The sequence below is a fragment of the Pristiophorus japonicus genome, chromosome 12 (genome assembly GCF_044704955.1).
Source record: "Pristiophorus japonicus isolate sPriJap1 chromosome 12, sPriJap1.hap1, whole genome shotgun sequence".
NCBI lineage: Eukaryota > Metazoa > Chordata > Chondrichthyes > Pristiophoridae > Pristiophorus > Pristiophorus japonicus.
In genome coordinates, this window is record NC_091988.1 from 97,968,876 (window position 1) to 97,981,708 (window position 12,833).

General features: G+C 48.2%; 1 protein-coding gene across 1 annotated transcript in view; it reads right to left on the reverse strand.

Moving 5' to 3' along the window:
* The window catches only part of LOC139276824 (cadherin-related family member 4-like), a 134,164-nt gene that overhangs the window by 51,640 nt on the left and 69,691 nt on the right, over positions 1-12,833 (reverse strand). The window contains exons 13-14 of the mRNA XM_070894822.1: positions 7,676-7,885; positions 5,607-5,752 (exon numbers count right to left, since the gene is read on the reverse strand). Coding sequence (XP_070750923.1) covers positions 5,607-5,752; positions 7,676-7,885 — 356 coding nt within the window. The remainder of the gene's footprint in view (positions 1-5,606; positions 5,753-7,675; positions 7,886-12,833) is intronic.

Below are 12,833 nucleotides of genomic sequence, written 5' to 3' on the forward strand. Positions count from 1 at the left end.
AAGGGCCTGGGGCAAACTGACCCAACTGGGCCGATAGTTATGTTTGTTCATGTTCATTACATTACGTATATGATTCTGAGTATGAAAACATAGGCCAGTATATTCAACAATGAAAGCATATATTTTGTATCAAGTAGGTATATATTCTGGTTCTGGTAATATTGCAATATTAGATTCCTATAGTAAAATGCAAATTTCTCTCAATAACATGTGAAATAAAACAGGCTAGTACATACTGTGTTCTGTATATATCATGGGCAGTCCCTCGAACAAGGTGACTTGCTTCCACGAATTCACAGATATTTTGATGAAGGACCCGATATTCCAATCCTGAACTCCAATTGAGGGGGTGGAAGATGCCTATGGGTGGATTTTTTTAACGTGGGGTGGCCGTTGCACACCAGCCACCACACGGGCTTGACAGAGCTAGGTCTTGGTCCAGTGGCAAGGATCACACAAGACAACTGGAGACCTGCTCTGCTGCACGGACCTAGCGCGCACATATATCGCAGTGTGGGCTGACCCGAGCTGCCCCAGGGCCCTCGGCTCTTCTGGGCCCCGTACCTTCATCTGTCGCACCTCCGCCACGATCTCTCGCCGCTCCTCCACCATAAACATTCACCGCATTTCGCCACAAACACTCACCGCTCATCCGCCCCGACCTTTCCACTCCTCTGTACCTGGGTCCTGCCGATGTTCCTGCCCACGCTCCAAAACAGCGACCAGGGTTTTGATGATGTCACCCAGTCGCCCATCTCAAAAACGTCGCACACTTGGAACAGCTCACGCTGGAGGTTGAAGTGGTACATCACTCCAGCTCTTTTACTTCCCGACCTGCGGAGCTGTTCTCTTGCAGGTTGGGGAGCCACGAATAGACTGTATATAGGCCATTATGAACAGACTGTATATAGGTATATTAGTGTATATAAGTACTTCTGTATATAGTTATAAACAAGTGAATCTATTTTCCTCGGTCTTGTTTTGTCTTATTGTCTATTCTATTCAGCCTATTTGGGAGGCCTTATATTTTTTTTCCTACATTTATTTGGTGGGCCTGTGTTCTTTGGTGGGCCTGGGGCTGCAGCCCCATCCGCCCCATGATTAATCCGGCCCTGTCCACCAGGCTCACAACCACCTGCCTTATCGTGGATCCCCTGAACCTAACTGGCTGGGGTTTTATTGAGTCTGGTGAACATCACATGACAGGCTAAGCCACTCACAACTCAACAGCTCTACAACTAATTTTGTAAAACTTTAAATCACCCAACAAATTAACATATGAAACTTTTGAAAATTAAACCAATCAAATTAGAATTTGGTTGCCGGGGTGATGATGCACTCTAGTCTCTCCGGTACCCACCTCTTGCAGAAGGCTGCGAGCGTATCGGTGGACACCACGTGCTCCATCTCCAGGGACACCCAGGCGCGAACATAGCCGCGGAAGAGAGGCAGGCAGTCGGGCTGAACGACCCCCTTGACCTCCCTCTGTCTGGACCTGTTCATGGCCACCTTGGCCAGGCCCAGGAGCAGTCCTCCAGGAGGCCCGCCGACCTGCCCGCTCACCTCCGCACCGGATGCCCAAAGATCAGGAGCGTGGGACTGAAGTGCAACCAAAAATCGAGGAGCAGTCCCTTCAAATAATGGAAGAGGGGCTGCAATCTCATACACTGAATGTACACATGGAACACGGACTCTTCCAGACTCAACAGCTCTACAACTATTTTTGCAGAAAACAATCAAGTGCCCCCTGATTAAAGGGGGTCACAATCCAAAACTTTTTCAGGTGCCCCCTGTTTTTTTTTCCGGAGGGCACCAAAACACAAATTATGCAAGTGCCCCCTGGCTAAAAGGGGTGGGGGCATTAAAACCGACCAACTTAAACAAATGAAACTTTTGACGTGGTTCAATTAATAATTATTTGCCGGGGGCAATGATGCACTCCAGTCCCTCTGGCACCCACCTCTCGCGGAAGGCCGCAAGCATATCGGTGGACACCACGTGCTCCATCTCCAGGGACACCCTGGCTCGGACGTAACCGCGGAAGAGAGGCAGGCAGCCGGGTGAACACTGCCCTCGACCGCCCGCTGCCTGGACCGGCTGATGGTACCCTTGGCCAGACCCAGGAGCAGTCCTACGAGGAGGCCTTCCGACCTGACCGCTCCCCTCTGCACAGGGTGCATAAAGATTAGGAGTGTGGGACTGAAGTGCAACCAGAATTTGAGCAGCAGCCCTTTTAGATATTGGAAGAGGGGCTGCAACCTCACACATTCAATAAAAGCATGGAACACGGGCTCCTCCAGATTCAACAGCTCTACAACTATTTTTGCAGAAAACAATCAAATGCCCCCTGATTAAAGGGGGGGACACACCAAACATTTTCAAATAAGTGCCCCTTTGTTTTTTTTTCAGGCAGTAAAAACACAAATTATACAAGTGCCCACTGGCTAAAAGGCGGGGGGAGGGGGGCACTAAAAACCAGCACAATAAGCAAATTAAACTTTAGACAATAGTAATCAAATTAAAATTTGGTTTCCGGGGGTGATGATGCACTCCAGTCCCTCCAGTGCCCACCTCTCGCGGAAGGCCACGAGCGTACCGGTGGACACCGCGTGCTCCATCTCTAGGGACACCCTGGCCCGGATGTAGGCGCGGAAGAGAGGCAGGCAGTCGGGCTGAATGACCCCCTCGACCGCCCGCTGCCTGGATCAGCTGATGGCCCCCTTGACCGTGCCTAGGAGCAGTCCTACGAGGAGGCCCTCGGACATTAGATCAAGTGCCCCCCGATCTGGGGGACACTCCAGACACTTAACTGCCCCTTTTTTTAATAAATGTTTTTTTTTGTGTGGGGTTTTTTGTGATTTTTTGGGGGCATTAAAACAATATATTTTACAAGTGCCCCCTATAAAAGGGGAGGGGTTACACTAAAAATCCGGCAATTAAAGCAAATTAAACTTTAAAACATATAAAATCAAATTAAAATTTGGTTGCCGGCGGTGACGATGCACTCCAGTCTCAACAACAGCTCTACAACTCTTTTGGAGTAAACAATAAACATTAAATCTTAAACAATAAAGCGTGACCCCACTCCAAACATTTCCCAAGGCCCTTTTGGTTTTTTGTTTTTTTTTTGTATTTTTGTAGTTTTTTTTTGTGTGTTTTTTTTTGTGCTCTAAAACCATAATTTACAAGTGCCCCCTATAAAAGGGGAGGGGGACACTAAAAACCCGGCAATTAAAACAAATTAAACTTTAAAACATAAAATCAAATTAAAATTTGGTTGCCGGGGGTGATGATGCACTCCAGTCCCTCCGGTGCCCACCTCTCGCAGAAGCCCGCGAGCGTACCGGTGGACACCGCGTGCTCCATCTCCAAGGACACCCTGGCCCGGATGTAGGCGGGGAAGAGAGGCAGGCAGTCGGGCTGAACGACCCCCTCGACCGCCCGCTGCCTGGACCGGCTGATGGCCCCCTTGGCCGTGCCCAGGAGCAGTCCTACGAGGAGGCCCTCGGACCTACCCACTCCCCTCCACACAGGGTGCCCAAAGATCAGGAGTGTGGGACTGAAATGCAACCAGAAATTGAGGAGCAGCCCCTTCAAATAATGGAACCTCGCACACTCCATAAAAACATGGAACACGGACTCTTCCAGACTCAACAGCTCTACAACTCTTTTTGGGGGAACAAATACACATTAGATCAAGTGCCCCCCGATCTGGGGGACACTCCAGGCACTTAACTGCCCCTTTTTTAAATAATTTTTTTTTTTTTGTTTTGTTTTTATGTGGGTTTTTTTGTGATTTTTTTGAGGGCATTAAAACCATTTTACAAGTGCCCCCTATAAAAGGGGAGGGGGGACACTAAAAATCCGGCAATTAAAGCAAATTAAACTTTAAAACATATTAAATCAAATTAAAATTAGGTTTCCGGCGGTGACGATGCACTCCAGTCTTAAAAAGCAACTCTACAAACCTGTGAGCATATTCACAGGTGCATACATTACACCAGGTTTAAGTCCCAGTATGGAACTCTATCCTGTGTATTGTGTTTCTTTCAGAATCAGCAAGAAATAATATGAAAGCAGAACATAGAAAGAGGAGTCGGCTATTCAGCCCTTCGAGCCTGCTCCGCCATTCAGTTAGACCATGGCTGATCTGTACTTCAACTGCATTTACCTGCCTTAGCTCCACATCCCTTGATACCCTTACCCAACAAAAATCTATCAATCTTAGTCTTGAAAATATCAATTGACCCCCAGCATCCACAGCCTTTTCTGGACAGAGTCCCAGATTTTCGCTACCCTTTGTGTGATAAAGTGCTTCCTGACATCACTCCTGAACGGCCTATCTCTAATTTTAAGGTTAGGTCCCCTTGTTCTGGACTCCCCCACAAGAGGAAATAGTTTCTGTCTATCTACCCTATCAAATCCTTTAATCAACTTAACCACCTCCATTAGATCACCCCTTAATCTTCTATACTCGAGGGAATGCCACCCAAGTCTCTGATAGCTGCCCTCGTCTACAGATACAGGATATCTCCAGTAGCTTGGGCTAATTTAACTCTCGGGGCTCATTTAAACCTCATCGTCCGACTTTCCGCCTGGAACGTGCAGGAAGCAGAGGGGAATCATTAACACCTGGTAGGCAGTGGGATTGACTCCAGGGGGCCAACTTGTAGGGGGGTTCTCGTGTTCCGGAAAAAGTGGGGGAGGGGGGCGGAGTTTGCAGCAGAGGACGATTTAGCTTTTCCTCCTGCTCTTCTTGGCCTCGCATGGAAAATAACACAAACCTAAACTGTTTGTGGTCTCCTCTTCCTGCTGCCTTCACCTGGTGAGGAAACTGCAGCGGTTTTCCCGCTTCAAGCTGCTAATGAAAATGGCAGTATAAATGAGGATATGGGGCCCCAAAGAGACGAGGGCCCAGGGGCAGCACAATCCAGCCCACACTGCAATATATGTGTGCGCACTAGGTCCATGCAGCAGAGCTGGTCTCCAGTCGTCTTGCTTAACACCTGCCACTGGACCAAGACCTAGTTCTGTCAACCCCGTGTGGTGGCTGGTGTACAACGGTCACCACACGTTAAAAAGATCCACGCACAGGCATCTTCCAACTCTGGACTGGGATATCGAGTCCCTCATTGAAATATCTGTAAACTCATCCCTTCAAGGAACTGCATATGTGAATGATGAAAATGGCAGTCGATTCCCGATTATGACCTCGGAACCTGCTTTGGGCTAGACCTGGTTAAAATTCAGAATAAAAACAGAAAATGCTGGAAATCTCAGGACGTCAAGCATCCGTGGAGAGAAACAGATTTAATGTTTCAGGTCTGTCACCCCTTACCAGATTCCAGATTCCAGATTCCAGCATCCGCAGTATTTTGCTTTTGTATTGGTGTAAAATTCGGAATGGTGTGGTCCCAGTAACTTTCCAGTGGGTACGTCACCTGGCTGACTTTATGTGCCTACCTCCTCTACCCCGCCCCCCGGGTTTCCACTTCCTCTGTTCACCCCCCTTCCCCCGCCTCGTGTTCCCTCTCATAACTTGAGACTCTCTCTGTCACAGCCCATAATGACGCTCTCTCCCACAGACCCAACGTTCTCGGTCATACCTCAACATTGATGGTGTACTGTGCATAGCTTGTCCTTCGTTGGGTGCTATCAAACACCACATTGTAATTCATGTCCACAGCCTGGATTGTTAGTGTGTAGGTGTTGATTCTTTCAAAGTCAAGTGGGACCAAAGTGTTGATTTCACCTGGGAAAATAATGATAGGAAACTGAATCAGGAGGGAACTGAAGTGCAAAACTTTAGAGGTTACGAGATACTAAGTAATGGTGTAGAAAAGGTAAATCCCTAACACTATGAACACAGGAACAGGAGTCGACTATTCAGCTCTTTGAGGGCGTTGAGCACCTCGAGTCTCATCGCCGAGAGCATGCAGGAATCAAGCGCAGGCAGCGGAAAGAGCGTGCGTCAAATCTGTCCCACCCTCCCTTACCCTCATTGACTATCTGACCCACCTGTGACAGGAACTGTGGTTCTCGTATTGGTCTGTTCAGCCACCTAAGGACTCATTTTAAGAGTGCAAGCAAGTCTTCCTCGATTCCGAGGGACTGCCTATGATGATGATCTTTGAGCTCACTCCATCATTCAATTAGATCATGGCTGATCTGCACCTCAACTGCATTTACCTGCCTCTGCGCCGTATCCCTCGATACCCTCACCCAACAAAAATATCTCGATCACAGTTTTGAAAGCTCCAATTGACCCCCAACATCCACAGCTTCTTGGGGAAATAATTTCCAGATTTCTACTGCCCTTTGTGTGAAAAAATGCTTCTAGATTTCATTCCTAAACGACTGGCTCTAATTTTAAGGTTCTGCTCCCTTGTTTTGAATACCCCGACCAGAAGAAATAATCTCCCTGAATCTCCCCGATTGAATCCTTTCAACATGTTAAACCTCTCGATCAGCTCGAGCCAGGTTTATACATCCTGTCCTCATAAACCTCTGCATCATTCTAAGTGAAACCATGGGAGTAGATCAAGGTGGCATCGATCCAAACTAGTGAAAGATATTTAGGACTGATGTCGAGGTTGTTCCTCACACAAAGAGTGGCCTGTACGTGGAAGCAGACGCGCTAGTTTTATTTAGGGAATAGCTGGACGCTTTCCTCTGGCTCGATCAGCTACAATCAAGTGTCACCCTTGGCTCAGTCACAGCACTCTTGCCTCGGATTCAGAAGGTCGTGGGTTCAAGCCCCACTCCAGAGTCTTGATCACAAAATCCAGGTTAACACTTTGGTGCATTTTCGGATGGGACGTTAAACCGAGGCCTCGTCTGCCCTATCAGGTGGACGTAAAAGATCCTGTGACACTATTTCGAAGAAGAGCAGGGGAATTTTACCCAGTGTCCTGGACCAATATTTATCACTAAAACAGATTATCCGATCATTTATCTCATTGCTGTTTGTGGAACCTTGCTGTGCATAACTGGCTGCCGTGTTTCCTACATTACAACAGTGACTACACGTCAAAAAAGTACCTCATTGGCTGTGAAGCACTTTGGGACACCAGAGGTCTTGAAAGGCGCACTAGAAATGCAAGTCCTTTCTTCTTACAATGGGACAATCGCCTTCCTTATTTGTATCTGGTGATCTTGTGGCACTTTGTTCACTCAATGCTCCGCCCACTATCCTATCCCGTTCTTTGGATGTACAGTCAGTCCCACAGTTAGTCCCACAGTCAGGCCCACTCACCAACCCACCCAGTGCCTCTAATGGACCCAGTGTTTGATGTACTGCCCCCTCCCACAGTCAGGCCCACTCACCCACCCACCCAGTGCCTCCAATGGACCCTGTATTTAATGTACTGCCCCCTCCCACAGTCAGGCCCACGCACCCACCCATCCAGTGCCTCTAATGGACCCAGTGTTTGATGTATTGCTCCCTCCCACAGTCAGGCCCACGCACCCACCCACCCAATGCCTCTAATGGACCCAGTATTAAATGTACTGCTCCCTCCCACTGTCAGGCCCACTCACCAACCCACCCAGTGCCTCTAATGGACCCAGTGTTTGATGTGCTGCTCCCTCCCACAGTCAGACCCACTCACCCACCCACCCAGTGCCTCTAACGGACCCAGTTCTGAGCCGCTCCATCAATATGAAGAAGACTAACCAGTGTCTGCGTGGATGTAGAAGGTTAGTGGAGCGTGTCCAACAATGGAGAATCGCACACTGTTATACACCCAGTCAGCATCTGTCACATTTACTGTGCCCACACGTGTGTTCACTGCACTGTTTTCTGGAACTGAGAATGTTTTGGTGCCCTGAAAGACTGGGGGAAACTCGTTGACTTGAATGACAGTCACCATCATCGAGACAGTCGCTGAAAGAAATCAGAAAACCAGAGATTAGACAGGAGATAAAGCAATCCCCTTTAATCGGGACCACCTACAACAGGAAATCCACTCCTCTCTGTCGGCGATGTTCCGAACCTGAAGGTGCTGACTCTGGCAGTTCCATTGCTCTGGCCAGCCCCCCAGTACTTCCCTCTTCACCTCGGCCAGATCTTGCTGGAAAAATAACAGTGTGTTAACAGTGCAAACCCTCGCTAAGTTACAAATAGGCTTGCAAATTCAGGCAATTAGGAGACCCGCCGTGAGTTGTGAACATCCAGAACTTGCTTCGCACCAACAACATCTCACCTGTAGCCTCCCCATTATTTTTAAGAACTTGTTGAATTTTCACATTAATTTCCCATTAAACACACCACGGAAAGTTAAGTCTGGCAATTAAGAGTGCAAGGACCCTTTTAATGATGTGATCATTGTTAATGCAATGCCAATTCAACTCCCTGGTCCAGAAAGGGAACCAATGAAACCATTGAATCTTATTCCAGCATGTTAATGGAAATTTAAAAATTGTCACATTTTATTTTTTCTGTCTCTTCTCTCTCTCTGAATCCAATCTTTCTTTCTCTCCCTTTATTTCTGTCTGTACATGATTTGACTCTGATTCATCCTCCTTCTCCATCACTTCTCTGTTTATTTCTCAATCCTTAAATCTCAGTACGGGTACGGCACCACAGTCGTTATGTTACTGGACCAGCAATCCTGAGGCCTTGACTAATCTGGCAGACATGAGTTCAAATCCCACCACGGCAGTTTGTGAATTTGAATTCAGTTAATTAAATAAATCTGGAATGAAAAGCTAGTATTAGTAATGGTGACCATGGGCCCAAATTTGGCTCTCCAGTTTTTTGCCTGAGGTGCGCCGACTTTCTGCTCCAAAAACGGCGCCGAAAATGTAGCTTCGTATTCTCCCCACTCCGTGGACCGTCCTAGGGCTTGGCGTGGCATGGCAAAAGCAGTGGTGGTGGAGCTAGGGCTGTGCTGCTGAAAGAGAGCTGGCAGGGGGCTAGGGCCGTGCGGCTGAAAGAGTGCTAGCAGTGTTGCGCATGCACATTGGAGCGTTCACGCATGCGCAATGGGCGACTAACATTGGCAATCAGCTATTTTTAAAGGGAAAGCCTTTTAATTGATTTTTGGTGCCTGCAGCCTGTGTGTTCCCAGTCCCCCTTTAAGTTCCCTCCTGCCAGCCCACTTCTGCGAGCCCAGCCTGCTGCTTCTTGGGTGTGTGGCCAGTTCACTGCTCTCCTGCCTGGGCTTCCCACCCACCACCCATAGCCTTGGCTGAAGGCCGTGCTGCAGTCGGTGCATTCTCTCGCTGACTTCTCGTGGCCAAGGTAGGATTTTTTTATTATTTATTTATTTAAAAAAAAATTATTATTGATGGTTTTTATGCTTCTTTAATGTTGTTGAGAAGGTGTTTAGTGCTTTTCAAGATCATCTCCGCTTCCCTTCCTCCACCCCCCCCCCCATCTCTGGCTACCTGTGCTGATTTCTTAACTCTCCGCAAGGGTTTTCTGTGTGGCCACAAGTTGCCACATACGCTGGCTTAAGTTAATTTGGAGCAACTATTAGCTGTCCTAACTGGCTTAAATGGCCAAAATAGGCGTAGGCGGCTGGTAACACCCACTTTTGAAAAAAAAACTAAACTAAAAAAAATCCTAACGAACTCACTTACACTGGCGCAAATGAAATGTGCAGAATGGGAATTTTTAAGATACTCCAGAAAAAAATCAAATTGCTCAAAAAAAAACGGAGTAATTCCTGGGCAAATTTGGGCCCATGAAACCTATTGTTTTATCATAAAAACCCTTTAGGGAAGGAAATCTGCCGGCCTTATTCTGGCCTTGTTCTGGCATATAGCCAGAGCCACAGTAATGTGGTTGACTCTTAACTGCCCTCTGAAATGGTCATCCAGGACTCCCAGGGCCACTCAGTTGTAACAAATCACTACAAAAAAGTGCAATAAGAATAAAACCGAACAGACCACCGACATCAACTGAGGCACTGGATTCGGACATGACCCTGCAAAGTCCTCCTCACTAACATCTGGGGAGCTGTCCCACAGACTAGTCAAGTAACAGCCTGACATAGGCATAGCTCACATACTCTATAGCCCCAAATCACCCATAATCATCCCTGGGTATGTCCTTTACAACTGGTAGGACAGACCCACCAGAGGTGGCGGCACAATGTTATACAGTCGGGCGGCAGTGGCCCTGGGAGTCCTCAACATTTACTCTGAACCCCATGAAGTCTCATGGCTTCAGGTCAAGCATGGGCAAGGAAACCTCCTGCTGATTACCACCTACCGCACTCCCTCAGCTGATGAATCAGTACTCCTCCATGTTGAACACCACTTGGAAGAAGCACTGAGGGTAGCAAGGGCATCAATGTCCATCACCAAGAGTGGCTCGGTAGCACCACTACTGACCGAGCTGGCTGAGTCCTGAAGGACATAACTGCCAGACTGGGCCTGCGGCAGGTGGTGAGAGAACCAACATGAGCGAAAAACCAACTTGACTTCATCCTCACCAATCTACCTGTCACAGTCTAAGGATAAGGGGTAAGCCATTTAGGACCGAGATGAGAAGAAACTTCTTCACCCAGAGAGTGGTGAACCTGTGGAATTCTCTACCACAGAAAGTTGTTGAGGCCAATTCACTAAATATATTCAAAAGGGAGTTAGATGAAGTCCTTACTACTAGGGGGATCAAGGGGTATGGCGAGAAAGCAGGAAGCGGGTACTGAAGTTGCATGTTTAGCCATGAACTCATTGAATGGCCTACTCCTGCACCTATTTTCTATGTTTCTATGTTTCTATACCTCGGCCTTGGTCCAAACATGGACAAAAGAGCTGAATTCCAGAGGTGAGGTGAGAGTGACTGCCCTTGACATCAAGGTAGCTTTTGATTGAGTGTGACATCAAGGAGCCCTAGTAAAATTGAAGTCAATGGGAATCAGGGGGAAAACTCTCCATTGGCTGGAGTCATGCCTAGCACAAAGGAAGATGGTTGTGGTTGTTGGAGGTCAATCATCCCAGCTCCAGGACATCGCTGCAGTAGTTCCTCAGGACAGTGTCCTAGGCCCAACCATATTCAGCTGCTTCCCTCCATCGTAAGGTCAGAAGTGGGGATGTTCGCTGGAAATCAAGGTTAGGTGTAGCTGCCATTGTGAGAATGTTATTGGCCCTGAATTCGGGATCCCTACGGGCACGTACGAGGTACATACACACCCATAGGGGCCGCGCAAGTTCTGGGTTAAGGCATGTGAAGCACGTGTTCCTAAACCCGGAACTTGCGATCTGTCCAGAATCCTCTGGACAGATCATGTGTCCGAAACTAAAGGGCCTGGCGGGTGGGGAGCTGGGCTATTTGCCCAACCCCTGCCCCGCGAATGCCTTTGAAATGCTTATGATTGATAAAAGCAAGTGTAAGTCTTGCTTTTATCAGCATAAGACTTTTAAAGCACAGAATAATATATTTTTTCAATAATTTAAACATTTAAAATCCTATTAAATAAGGAAAGTTTATTTTTAGACCGTTTAAAATATGTAAATTTATTTTTCAAAAAATTAAATTTTTGTTTTAAATAAATAATTGAATAACATTTTGATTAATTTTAAATGTGATTATTTTAAGAATTTATCTTAACTGCTTGTGTGTTTTTGGAGGTATTCCCATTCATACTTGTGGTGATTGGATCCAACAAAAGTCTGATTGGTCAGATCAGCCCACGTGATCCCAGTGATGTGTATGAAATGCAAATGCTGCTGGGATACATGGGCCTCTACACAGGCCTTCACTTTGCGGTGCAGGACCAGAGGCCCCCGAAAGTCCGGGAACAACAGGTACTTTCGTAGAAATGTTTGTGGTCGCAGAAATCTGCCTGTGGGAAGCCTCCGACCACAAATTCTGGGCCATGATATCTGCGGTGAATTAAAAACATAGGCCTCTCACAGTGAACAGCAAGGACATTATGAAGACATGTTCTATTTGTGTTGCCATAGCTACTCCAGTTATGAGTCTTGATTGTCAAAGATCGATGATGCAAGGGTGTCATAAGATTAAAACTTGCATAAGGTGATTGGATTCTGGGTTTGGTTGTCAGCCAGTGATTGGTTCACTCGGGCTCCATTGGGGGGCATTTGTCCCTTTTATAGCCCCGTTACCCTGGGCCACTGCGCGACTGGAAATGACGTCATCGGCATGTGCAGCGACCCGTCACTGCCCCGCGCCGACCACATAACACCCCGCGGGGGGAATTGCCCTTTTTTATAGCTGCATTAGGGTCCCTGGTTTTTGCCTGGGGGGGGTGGAGAAGGGCGGGGCGTGATGGTAGCACCACCTCCCGGGAATTAGCCCCGGATGTTTGGGAGGCTCAGTCCTGTCAGAGCCGCGTCCCACAGTTAGCACTGACCGTATAACGGCCCGCGGCCCATGAAGCTGGTGGATATCTGCTCCCGGGGCGCTGTTTAAAGAGGAGGCCTTCAGCGCCCCGGGCTGCCATCTTTGTTGGTCGGCCAACCGTGGAGGCCCCAGAGTGGACTGGGCCACCATCGTACAGCTCAGCGCTCCGTCTTGGGAGCTGGGCTGATGGCCGGGTCTCACACGCCCCCAGTGGCCCCGTGGTGGCCATCAAAAGGCCTGCAGAGTGCGCATAGGGCCTCCCCTTTAATGGAACGGGAGGGGCGTTGTTGCACTATGCGGAGCATTCGTGCAGCGCTGTGCTCAGCGCCACGCTGCCACCACCCCCCCCTACCCCCCTCCCCCAAAGGAAGCAGAACATCGGAGACAGCAGCCACTTCCTTTGAGAGGCGTAAGGCCTAATTCCGCGTTGGGGGTGAGACCTCCAGGCCGGCCAAGGTTACCATCCCCAATCGGGAGGGCACGGCAATTTCACCCCCCACAGGATTTGATTGAGTGT